This window comes from Corapipo altera, unplaced genomic scaffold (genome assembly GCF_003945725.1).
Source record: "Corapipo altera isolate COAL_440 unplaced genomic scaffold, ASM394572v1 61411, whole genome shotgun sequence".
Classification (NCBI taxonomy): Eukaryota; Metazoa; Chordata; class Aves; order Passeriformes; family Pipridae; genus Corapipo; species Corapipo altera.
The window spans coordinates 15094592-15107024 of record NW_020884875.1 but is presented as its reverse complement, the minus strand read 5'-3'; the positions used below and the strand labels follow the sequence as shown (position 1 = coordinate 15107024).

At 35.4% G+C, this 12433-nt stretch overlaps 1 protein-coding gene across 4 annotated transcripts in view; it reads left to right on the top strand.

The window, feature by feature from the left end:
- RFX3 (regulatory factor X3) overlaps positions 1-12433 on the top strand; it is a 106659-nt gene that overhangs the window by 62085 nt on the left and 32141 nt on the right. For all 4 annotated transcript variants that reach the window (XM_027634701.1, XM_027634699.1, XM_027634700.1 and 1 more), the window contains exon 4: positions 7212-7470. In XM_027634701.1, the coding sequence (XP_027490502.1) occupies positions 7212-7470 (259 nt within the window). The remainder of the gene's footprint in view (positions 1-7211; positions 7471-12433) is intronic.

Genomic DNA, 12433 nt, shown 5'->3' with positions numbered 1-12433 from the left:
TACAGGTCCTGAGAAAATAATATATAGAATTACTCCTCTGTTTTCATTTACTGTGGTCCCTGGTTTACGGAGTTTTCTGTAGTTGTGCATTGTGTGTGCTTTCACTGGTTTGTTTTCATGTGGAAAATGATCTTGGACTGAGTGTTGAAGATCTCAGTTCTTTTTTATGGCTAATAAATGCCTGTCAGTGACATATTTACTTTGTTTTTTATATGCAATATTGCAACTCTATTTTAGCTAAATTTTATAAAGCTTTTTCTGACTGATACATTTAAAATTACCCATGCAAGAGAAAATGTATATGAATAAAGCAGGTCAACCATACACTCTTACAGAGAAAATAATTTATTTTGAGTTTTCATTCTCTGGTTATAGATGCACTAATTGTCCTTTCATGGCATAAGTTTTGATATTTGTGTTTAGCAGTTTTACTTGATAAAGGGGAAGGATGAAAGAAAATAACTTCCTGTCTTAACAGTTTAGATCAGTTGGAGACACTTTTGTGGAAGAAGCTTATTGCTTCATTTGTTGTTAAAAAGCGGTGAATCAATATTCTGGTTACAGGAGTTAGTTTCTTTGTGGGAAGGAGGTTATATGAGACAGGGTGGGATAGATAATTTAGCCCTCTCCATTATCATTTGACTGCTGTATCGGGTGCTGTTGTGATAGTGTCAGGATATGTGGCACTTCCTTTTCTTCCCATTGCTTAGGATGCATCACCTCCAAAGTCTGCACCAACGCATTGGCTGTGATAATGCCTTTCCCTCAGTATTAGACAAAGGATTCTGTTCTCTTTAGTTTCTGCGAAGCTCACTGTTATTTTAAGGAGCACAGGGTTATCCTAAAAACTTAAAGGAGTTTAAGGATATTGTTCTACCATCAAAGAATTTCTTGGCTTTTCTGCGTGGAGGTTTTCTAACATGTTGCAATACCATAGCATTATCATGAGCATTAGCTAATCTGCATATAAATAATGTATCTTGAAATATTTATTTTCATCCAGTGTTTATCATATTTCTATCCCAGGAAATAGTACTTCAGTTAATTAAGTACCATAAAAAACTCACAGAGATGACAGTAAAAAAAAATATTTGCATGCCTACCTGCTAAGCTGTGTAAGTAAGCCATACTAAAACCCACAGGAGTAATTCTGAGGTTGTTAGTTGCTGAGTAAGATAATAATTATTAAGTTACTTGTTTGTTTGAATTAGAAATTACAGAAAAACAAAGTAAAGAGTGGTTTTCTTGTTTGAATTAGAATTCTGTTCTTGTACAGATACTGTGAAGCGATACTGGTATTTCAAGTTGCAGTATAAAAGGTCTGTGTCTTCATCGTGGATTGACCTTGGCTGGACACTGGGTGCTCACCAAGCTGCTCTCTCTCTCTCTCCTTCCCAGCCAGACAGGGGAGAGAGAATGAGATGGAAAACTACTCGTAGGTTGAGATATGGCAGTTTACTAAAGCAAAAGGGAAAGTTTGCACACACAAAAACGAAGATGAAAATGGCAAGACTTATTCTCTACTTCCCATCAGCAGCAATGTCCAGCCACATCCCAGGAAGCAGGACTTCGGCACACGTAATAGTTTCTTAGCAGGCAGCCATTGGAAACAATGAATGCCCCGCAGCCTCCTCCTCCGTTCCTTAGCTTTTATGTCATATGGTATGGAATATCCCTTTGGTAAGTTCGGGTCAGGTGGCCTGGTTGTTTTCCTCTTCCAGCATCATGCCCTTGACCTGGACAGGGGGATGAATGTTGAGAGACAGCGCTGGTGCTGTGCCAGCACTGCTCAGCAGTAGCCAAAACACTGGTGTGTTATCAACACCTTTCTAGCTACCAGTGCAGTGCACAGCACTGTAAGGGCTGCTGTGGGGAAAGGTATTCATCTCAGCCAGACCCAGTACAGTCTTCAAGTAAAAAATTGGGTGTGCATTTTAGCACACTTGAATTTTCCAAGCTCATGCCTGCAGTTTGTGATAAGAATTTTGTAATTAATTATTTTACAAGACATGAAAGTTACTGGAATATAATTTTGAAGAAAATTTGGGACCATGATCAGCCAATGTAAATCACTGAGATGTGATGGGATGGCTTGAACACTGATTCATAGTAGTCAGTAGATCAGGTTCTTGATATTTACATAGACTCAAATCATAGATTCAGCTGGGAATAACTGATTTCTCATGTGTGCATGTGCACACTGAAAACTAAGGAAGGACAACAACAAGTTTACTCTTTCTGTGTCATTGCTTTTATTTGTCTCCTTTCTTCAGAATGTCAGTGTCTTTCAAGAGTCAAAAGTGTTTGTAAAAGTTAGGCTCAGTAACATTGATGTCCATAATGTAGTGCAAGACATTGCACTTAATTTACGTGGTAATGCTGGGGCTTACTGAATGTAGAAATTAGTTATTAATTATGTTTTCATGTGCAAAAAAAATAGTTTTCTTAATGTTATACCACAACTCCATCTGTTTTACTTTATAGCATTATATTTTGTAAGTCATTATGAAATGTACATAAGTAAGCAATAAGGCATAATAGGTAATGCCTGGAATTCTTGTACTTTGCAATCCTAGTCCAACTCTTGCCGGTGTCATTAATTTCCAATGTGGAATCTTAACATCAGATACCTGTTCTAAATTCATGCAGTGTCGCTTGTTCTCAGAGTAAACATATAGCTTGCACAGCCTTCTGGAAACCAGGATTCTGCAGACTAACTACTTAGACTTTAGGTTTATTTGTAACTGATGAATTTTCTAATGCCACATTCTAGTAAACATCGGATTTCACGCTGTTTCAATAGGAAGAACTATTAGGTTCTGTTGCTTACCTTGTATCTCAAGCAAGAGTATATCATCCATGTTTTCTCATAAAGAACAAGATGACTTGTGCAGAGGGATCTGGATAGACTTGAGAGATGGGCTAATTACAATGGGATGAAGTTCAATAAAGCCAAGTGCCAGGTTCTGCACTTTGGCCACAACAACCCCCTGCAGTGCTACAGGCTGGGCACAGAGTGGCTGGAGAGCAGCCAGGCAGAAAGGGACCTGGGGGTACTAATTGACAGGAAGCTCAACATGAGCCAACAGTGTGCCCAGGTGGCCAAGAAGGCCAATGGGATCTTGTCCTATATCAAAATAGCGTGGCCAGCAGGAGCAGGGAAGTGATCCTTCCCCTGTACTCTGCATTGGTGAGGCCACACCTTGAGTATTGTGTTCAGTTCTGGACCCCTCAGTTCAGGAAGGATATTGAGGTGCTGGAGCGGGTCCAGAGAAGAGCAACAAGGCTGGTGAAGGGACTGGAGCATAAGTCCTATGGGGAGAGGCTGAGGGAGCTGGGGTTGTTTAGCCTGGAGAAGAGGAGGCTCAGAGGTGACCTCATCACCGTCTATAACTACCTGAAGGGAAGTTCTAGCCAGGTGGGGGTTGGTCTCTTCTCTCAGGCACTCAGCAATAGGACAAGGGGGCACGGGCTTAAGCTCCTCCAGGGGAAATTTAAGTTGGATATCAGGAGAAAATTCTTTACAGAGATAGTAATCAGACCTTGGAATGGGCTGCCCAGAGAGGTGGTGGATTCACCATCCCTGGAGATTTTTAAACGCAGATTGGACGTGGCCCTTAGTGCCATGATCTAGTAAATGGACTGGATTTGGACCAAGGTTTGGACTCGATGATCTCGGAGGTCTTTTCCAACCCAATCGATTCTATGATTCTATGATTCTATTCTATGATTCTGTGACTTTAGTTACACTGGGGTTAGTCCCTGTATGATCTTTATATGCTGCTGTTGAAGGAGAGAATGCTTTTACTGTCTTTGGGATGTGAAAGAACTGACTATGATATGTATCAAGCTATTTGAGAAGGTATTACATATTTGTGCTACAAGTGCTGTGGAGAAGTAGAAGATCATTTCCTTATTTGGAGTTATCCCTCAAGTCTGTCTAAAGGATATAACACCATATTTTCCTCTTTGCTACAATTTTATTTTAAAGGATCATGTTACCATGGGCAAGGACCTTAAAAATTTCAAGTCTGCTTTCTAAAAACATAATTTCTCTAAACTGCTTTCAAAATGTCATCAAGCTGCATTTTTAAATCCCAGATAAAGTGGTTTATATTTTGGGTAATTTAAATGGTTCTTTCCTAAGTTGCAATTATTATTGCATGTAATAATAATGGTTTTATCTCACTTTTAAAGACCCAGTTGATTTCAGCTGTGAAAGGTTTGCTAAATCATCACCAAATCTAGAACTTGCTCTTCTAGAAGAACCTGCTGGTTGTTGGAACAAAGGGAAGAGTGTGTTTATTTTGAAGTGTGGCCCATTGGTGTATCCCACTGATACACTAATCCATTGATACAGAGTACTGCTATAAGAAGAAATAGGTGCTGTGTTACAGTGAATCCTTATTTAGAGACTGTGCATGATACACAGCTTTATAGATTATATGTGTGATATACAGGTATGCCTTATGTATGATATGCAGGTATTTCATTTACTCTCCCTATTTCATACCAAGTCCATGACTTAATTTTCTTTGAAATTCGGAGCCCTCTCTAGGGTTTTCATTGCTTCAAAGATTCAATTCCACTTTTGTAAATGAGATTTGTTCTCCTGACATCTTTTATACCGTGTATTTCCTCTACCCATGTCTATTTTTGCTGTCAACAATGGTCTTAAACTTTCATTCCTTTCCTTACTGACACCTGATATGAAGTTTTTGTTTCCTATTTTGGGAGAAATTACAGTGTTCAGTCACTTAGTGATCATTTCCATGAACTAGTTCCCCTGAGCCTGCATCACATTGCCCTAAATTTGTCCTCTGCTACATGGCAGTGTTCTCATTGTGTAAAAACAGATGCAACATCCAGTCTGGTAGTGGTTATTGTGCATATCACAAGATAAATGACCTCAGGGTGGACCTGGGGAGATTAGGTTGGATAACAGGAAAAACTTCACTGCAAGGAGCGATCAAGCACAGGCAGTCTGGGGAGGTGGCAGAGACCATCCCTGGAAATGTTCGCAAACCATCTAGATGCACGTGTGGACATGACTTACGGGTGAACATGGCAGTGCTCAGTTAATGGTTGGAGTTGATGTTTTCTTCCAACCTTAACAATTCAGTGATTCTAATCTCTGGTTTTCAGATAAACAACATCACTGTGTTATCACAAGGTATCACTGTGATACCTTGGCTTGAGAGAACAGATAAATCAGGACCTCCACAGCACCTATATGCATGCAAAGATTACTGCAATGCAAAGGTCAACTGGTTTTAATCTCCAGAAGAAAGGGTGATAGATCAAATGTCTGTTTGAGCATTAGTCCCTAAAATAAATATTTTGCTTTGCTTTCAGCAGACTGCAAGGAATTTCTTTTAGATTAATTTAAGTTTCTTGCAGCTTTTGGAAGATCTTGAGGCTTTTGAAATACTTAAGCTTGATGAGAGTGAAAAATGTAGTATAAGGGTTATGAAACATTTTGGATTCTAAAACTAAAGTTTTGGAGTTTTTGAAAGTCTCTGAAGAGGAAAGGAGAAACTGTTGTGCCCATAATTACTACAGCAGAAGTTATGACTGGTTGTTGATAAGGTGTTATACTTTCTTCAGTTATTTGAAAGTAATGGTTTTCTGAAGGTGAAGAAGAAATCATCATCTCTGGTTCTGTTGTTTATCAATTAATTCATCTTATGTAAGCTTTCATAATTAAAAAAAAAAGAAAAAACCAAAACCAGAAAATTGCCTTGACCTTTTCTATATTGATAAAAAACTAAACATTGTAGAGATAAAGGGGAAGAAAAGCCTGACTTCAGGTTCCTGGATAAGTGTATTAATCACCAGCTTACTGCATAAAACATGGGTACTGCTTCCACCTCTTGTGTTTCTGGACAAAAGTGTCTGGGGTTTTGGTGTTTGGTTGTTGGGGGGTTTTTTGGTTGGTTGGTTGGTTGGTTTTTTGTTGTTTTTTTTTTTAACTTGTTGAGTTACATGACATTGCAGGACTCTGTGTTTGTTTGATTGTACTAACCAAATTGGAGACTTAGACAGAGATTGTTTTCTCCGAATCTTAATACTTTTGAAATTCATTTACTTGGACTAAGTGCACCTCAGCGTATGCAACTCTGTATTAATGGAGAACTTTGAATTTCAAAATGGTATTGCCTGTGGATTGCAAGAAATTACAGATTTTTATGCTTAAATAAGAAAATTAATGATTGGGTAAACAGACTGATTTTTACCTGTTGTCATACTTGCCAAGTTACAAAGCTCAGTCTTTGAAATAATGAATGTTATTTACTTAAAAATTATGAAACAGAGTGATTTAAAGATCAAATTTAATACATGGGAACAAATCCACATTCAAAAATTATAAATAGATTATAACATGAAGAGTAATGATTCAAGATAAGTAAATAAGAACATGAAACATGATAGAAGCTTTCAGTAGCTGAATAGTTTGTTAGGGTAAACTGGTTAATTAGACATAAATGTTTCACACTTCAAAGTGATTTTAAAAATGTTACTGTTGTATATCTTTTAACTTCTTTCATGTTTTTGACCTTTTTACAAGTTATAGTTCTGTTTAGGTTTTATTTCTTAAATACAGTTTTTTATCACAACGTGAATTCATGTCCAATTTTGATCTGCCCTTTAAAGATAAATGGATTTCCCAAAACACCAGAGAACTCAGAGTTTCAAGCTTCATTCAAGAGCTTCAGTCTATTTAAAAACAATAGATAACATAGGATTCTTGAACATTAGACTCTGTTAGCTGACATTTGTATGAATTGTTTGTAATTTTCCAACCTGCACCTTATGCAAAATATATAACATGTGACTAAAATCAAAGTTTTGTCAGATTTTAAAAAAGTTGATATAGATGGAGCTTTATAAATTGCTTATAAATTGGATGAACTCTGTCTGCCCATCTCCAATTTTTATTGTACTTCCCTTCTCTCTTCCTCTTCACAGAGGACTGACAATTTTTCTGTAATGTTTAGTGGATACTTAGTGGATACTTTAACATTGACACTGAATTGATTATTTAATGCTTTGACTTGATTAAATGTTATTCTCTGAGGAGGCAGGGCTTATTTACCAATCTTATTTGATTTGGTTTAAGCTATTGTAAATGTATTTCTAGAATTATAACATTTCCCTCATCTAAATGAAATACAAATAACGTATTTTCCTTTTGTTTTCTTTTCTTGAAGCCGATCAACAACTTACCCTTACACAGAAACCCAGATGTACACTCAAAACACTGGGGGAAATTATTTTGATACTCAAGGAAGTTCTGCACAGGTGACAACAGTGGTCTCGTCTCACAGCATGGTGGGCACTGGAGGGATTCAGATGGGTGTAACGGGAGGACAACTCATCAGCAGCTCAGGAGGGACCTATCTGATTGGGAATTCAATGGAAAATTCTGGTCACACAGTGACTCACACAACGCGGGCCTCCCCAGCGACAGTAAGTATTTCAGACTGACGCAAAATCTTTGAGACTAGTTTCTTAGTCACTCAGATGTTCTTGCAGACTGACACAGTTTTTGTGACAAAATGTATAGCAGTATTATGTTGCCAGAATAAGTACTACATAGTACTTTTTGTAAAAAAAGCACTATATATGTTTAAGATACAGCAGTAAGAATACTATGAAAACTTAAAGACATACCTTTCCCTTGACAGCTTGCAAATATTTACATTTCATACCTTAAATTTTAACATTTTTAATTTTTCTGAAAACATAAGAAAAATACAGTGTCGCTGAGGATAACTATGTTAGATGTACGTGTTAAATAATGTAAGCTACAGATTAGTGTCTGTAACTTCTCTGTGTTCTTTTAGTTTGTTTACCTGATATTAGTATAGTTTTGATAGGTTATTTCAAAATATTTCCAGGTGTTCAGAATTCTGAGATACTACATTTTAATACTTTATTTACTTATCTGTGGTATGTCTCCAAAGTCTGTTCCAGATTAGAAGCTCATTGTGACAGTGTCTGACAGTGCTATGGGAAGATGCATTCTGTTATAACTGTGGTAGATAATATTGCAGATACATAAACATAAGCACAGATCCTTCCCTTAAGAGCTTACTCAATCGGCCCATATTTCAGTTAGGAAAACATGTTTATACTGTGTCTAACTTTGCTGCATAGCCCTAATGAGTACTTTTACCTCATCCTTCTGGGTATTCTGGTCTGGATGTAGAGATTTGGAAGTAATGGGGAAGAGAATTGTGAAACATAGGGTAGCAAGAGTTGAAAAATATAGAAAGGAGATAAAACATCATTAATAATATAGATTCACCAGTATTCAAAAAGACAATGAAATTACAGGACCTAATTTTTAGTAACCAATCTAATAGCAGTGGATAATTTAGATGATCTGATAAATTCTCTCTATTTTGATTCTTAAGGTGATTGATATGGACAAATACAAAGTTCTTGTACCATGGAAGAAATTATTGTTTCATCCAAAAACCTATGCGGTATTATTTTCTGAGAACAAGAATTGTAAAAATGAATTCATGAATAGTATAATATCCCACTAAAACATAGTGGGAGCTTTCAGCTAACAACAAAGAATTTTATATTTGAATTACAAAAAAGAATGTATATTAACATTTGCCTTTATTTGACATCACTTTAATAGAGGAACAGAGTTTCTGAAAGAAGCATAATTCCTCTTTCAGATTTCAGATGCTTAACTGAATGTGAAAACAAGTGAGGCTTCAATGTATTCAGTAAACACAAGTGAAGGGTAGTAGATTTACTTTGAAATTGGAAATTCTAGAATTACTTGAATATCAAAACTCAGTGCTCTATTTTGCAAATTAAAAACTGTTTTGATTTTTTTGGCAAAATTAAAAATTTGCCAACACTGAACAAAATCTAAGGTTCATGACTTCAGCAACATCTTTTTCTTGCTTAATGGGTCAATAAAACAGCCTGGTTTAGTTTCTTAAGATAAGTTCTGTACTGCTCTATCAACTTGTTTTTAAGAATAGAAAAAAATACTTCTAATTAAATGACAATTATTAAATTGCATTTTGACACTAAAATAGTTTCTTCTGGTTTTTAGAGTGGTATTTATTCTGTATAGTATTCTGAAGGTATGATACATTAGAGTATATTAGAAGTACATTTCTTGCTAAGGAAGTGGGACATAAAGTGATTTTAGATTTTACTATTTTAGGTTCGGTGTGTATGTTTCAGCTGAAATATCCAAGAGTTAATTGAAACACTAAAGCTTCAGTTGAAACTTACTTTAAAGCACCAAGTCTGTTGTAACTTTACTAGGGGGCATAGTTAAACTGTGTAAAATAGAGCTATGTAATATTTTAATTTGATTGCACTTCAGATAGGTAGAGCTTGTTTCACTTATGATCCTCATTTCGTCTTTACCATCATAACTTTTTTCATTTCTTCCCAAATCTTCGTTCGCTAAGCCTCGCCATGATAGAGAATTTATTGGAATCATCAAAATAACCTCTGTCCAGACTGATTTGCTAGCATAATATGCAGAAAAATTTTCCAAATTTTGAATTAGTTTGGAAAATTTTCATGTGGAAAAATAATGATATAGAAATTAATGAGAAATTATTTATTAATACATGTGGTCATCACAAGTTCTCTTTATTTTGCTATAGAGGTACTAGTTCTGTTTACTCTTTTCAACTGGTAACTTCATTTCTTTTGTTGTTTATCACCCTCACTGATCAAACCATTACATTCTATAACAAGCAAATTAATTGTATAATTGATATTATCTCTTTCTGATAAGTTAAAAGAAAGAAACAAAACAGTTTCAGGTTAAAAGTCAAATGTGTAAAACAAGTCAATTTTATTAATTGTCTTATAGATAAATTAAATTAAAACTCTAATTTACTTTTCACCAGGTATGCTGTTTGGTTTATGCAGAATTCAGTAAAAGATACTCAGAGACTTTTTACCTTAAGTTTATTTTCACTTTATTTTTGTTGTGGTTTAATGTAATTCTGAATTCTGCTTCAGGTTTAATAAAGAGCATATATTATTTTGTAGTATTTAATTAATTTTAATTTTTGTCATTTAATATTTCATCAGAAAATTGTCCTGCTTAAGCTAGGACAGGCAGTAGCACTGGTTTTATAGCTAAAATATCAGGACTTGTGCACTATTAAAACTATTCCAACATATATACAGTAGTGGTTTATCTTAGCATATGTGAAGAATATTTGCTAGCTTTTTTTTTTTTTCATTTCCACTGATTTCATTGCTTCTTCCTGTTATATTCTTTGCTGGCCTAATAAACTACTTCTAAACTACCTGCCAGAAAGGACTTTTTCACTAAAACAGAAAGGCATTTAGATTACAAGACCTTCTGTATAAGATGCTGAGTAGATAAAAAGCTTTCCAAAGTGATCATTTTCATATGAGTATATGTGGATTGGTCACGACTAGACTGTGATTGCATTGAGCAAGAACTGATTTACCCTAGCTGGATGTCTGTTTGAAATGAATTTCCACGTTGAAAGCTGGACGAAAGAGTCATCTGGTTTACTGGCAGCTCTCATTAAAGAAGGAGCAGCTACATTTAAGAGACTCCCCAGAAAATTGGATTGCCATGTTAATAATGAAATATAAATCACCTTCCAATTTTTTTCCCCATATGTAAACATCTGAAGAGTGTTCTTGTGATGAAACAGGGTGATCTAATCAACATATTTCATAATATCACAAGGTTAAAAAATTCATACAATTTCTAGTAATAAATGTGTTGTTATTCTTGTCAGTCAGTAAGAGGCTCCCATCTATTAGTCTTGTTTTCAAGTGAGCTTTACAACTGTTCTTCAATTTACAGTTGTCATTCGTCAGTCATCACCAACTATAAGAGGTCTCCAGTCATGCTGTTACAGAAATTCATCATATTTCAGTGCAAATCTAAATGTGCATGAAAATAAAAACAAAATTAATATTGATGTAACGTATCACCAAAAATTATTAGTTCTGGTAGTAAGCACAGTGTGCCAAAGTTGCTGTTAGCTTTAAAAGAAGAACGGTACCTGCCAAAAATGTGTTGTACTATTGGAGAAAGAACAAGAAGAAGTAAGAAGGCCAAGTGGAAATATCATATCTTGATAATACCGTTTTAGTGAAAGTATTATAATTATTTTCAGAAAAACTAACAAATGTTTAAATGTTTCATAAAAGGCAGAGGGGTTATCATTTGGAAAACAGTTTGAGATGAGATTTTATTTAATAATCTCTTTCTTGGTAGAAGGAACTTTTCTGGTAATTTTCATTTAACTGGATCCATCTCAGCATAAAACAAAACATTTCTGATCAAATCAAAGATGCACAGATTTTTATACTAAAGGGATTATTGGATCATTTGATCTGACATGTTATTCGAGCAAGATATTTACTTATGATTTCTTCAACTGAGCACAGTGACATCTTTTGTGGGGGAAAAAAAAAAAAGGATAGCCCATAGGTCATGGGCCTTTATACACCTCTGTATTCAAGGCTTTTACTCCTCTTATGGTTTCTCCTTCAGAGCTGTGGATCTTCATCATTGCTTCTCCCTCTCTCTTTCAGTGTAGCAATGTCACCAAAATAACTTGCGTCTTTCTCCCTTTGAGTGCCTTGCTGCTCCGCTGTGAAGTCTTGCATTGAGACTGTGCCCTTTTCCCAAGACAAGGAATGTGGAGGAAAGGGGGAATGACCCTGCTAAGGTCAGCCTCACCTACCCTCACTGCATTCTGGCTTTATCTGCCTATGCTCCCTGTTTCTTTTATGATACAGGCTGGCTTCATTGGCTTTTAGTGTGTTTTCTGCGTGAAACCCCTCTAACAACTATAGGTTGTTTCCAGTTTGGGCAGTTTAATATTTATTCTAGTACTTTTGTATCTAAAAACCAAGTTGTTGGAAACTCAGTTTATTCCAATGTAGCATTCCAATTACCAAATTAAAAAGATTTTAAGAAACATAATTTTTAATAAGATGTTAATAAGATATTAAAAATAGATATCTTTGAATCCATGAGAAGAATTTCTGCTAATTCTTTTTATTTAAAAATATATAATCAACTGGATGCCAGAAGACTTACAGTGATCTCATAACAATCTGATTATCAGTGGCATAGATGCATCATGTTTCTAAAGGACTAGGGATTTTTTTGCTTCTTATTAAATACACACTTGTTCTAATATGGCCACTGTACCTTTGTCTAAGGTTGTCATGCCATAAACGTTTTCAAATTTGCTTTTAATAAGAATTTAAATTGAACTTTCATTTTAGTTTCTCTATTTTGATTTTCTGGCATAACTCTGATGTGTTTATAATTGTTTTTCAGTGTTAGGTGGAATGTATATATTCTAAAAGTTGTTACGATAAACTTGAAAAGCGATCTTTTTATTTTCCAAACATGGGGGAAATGACCACAAAG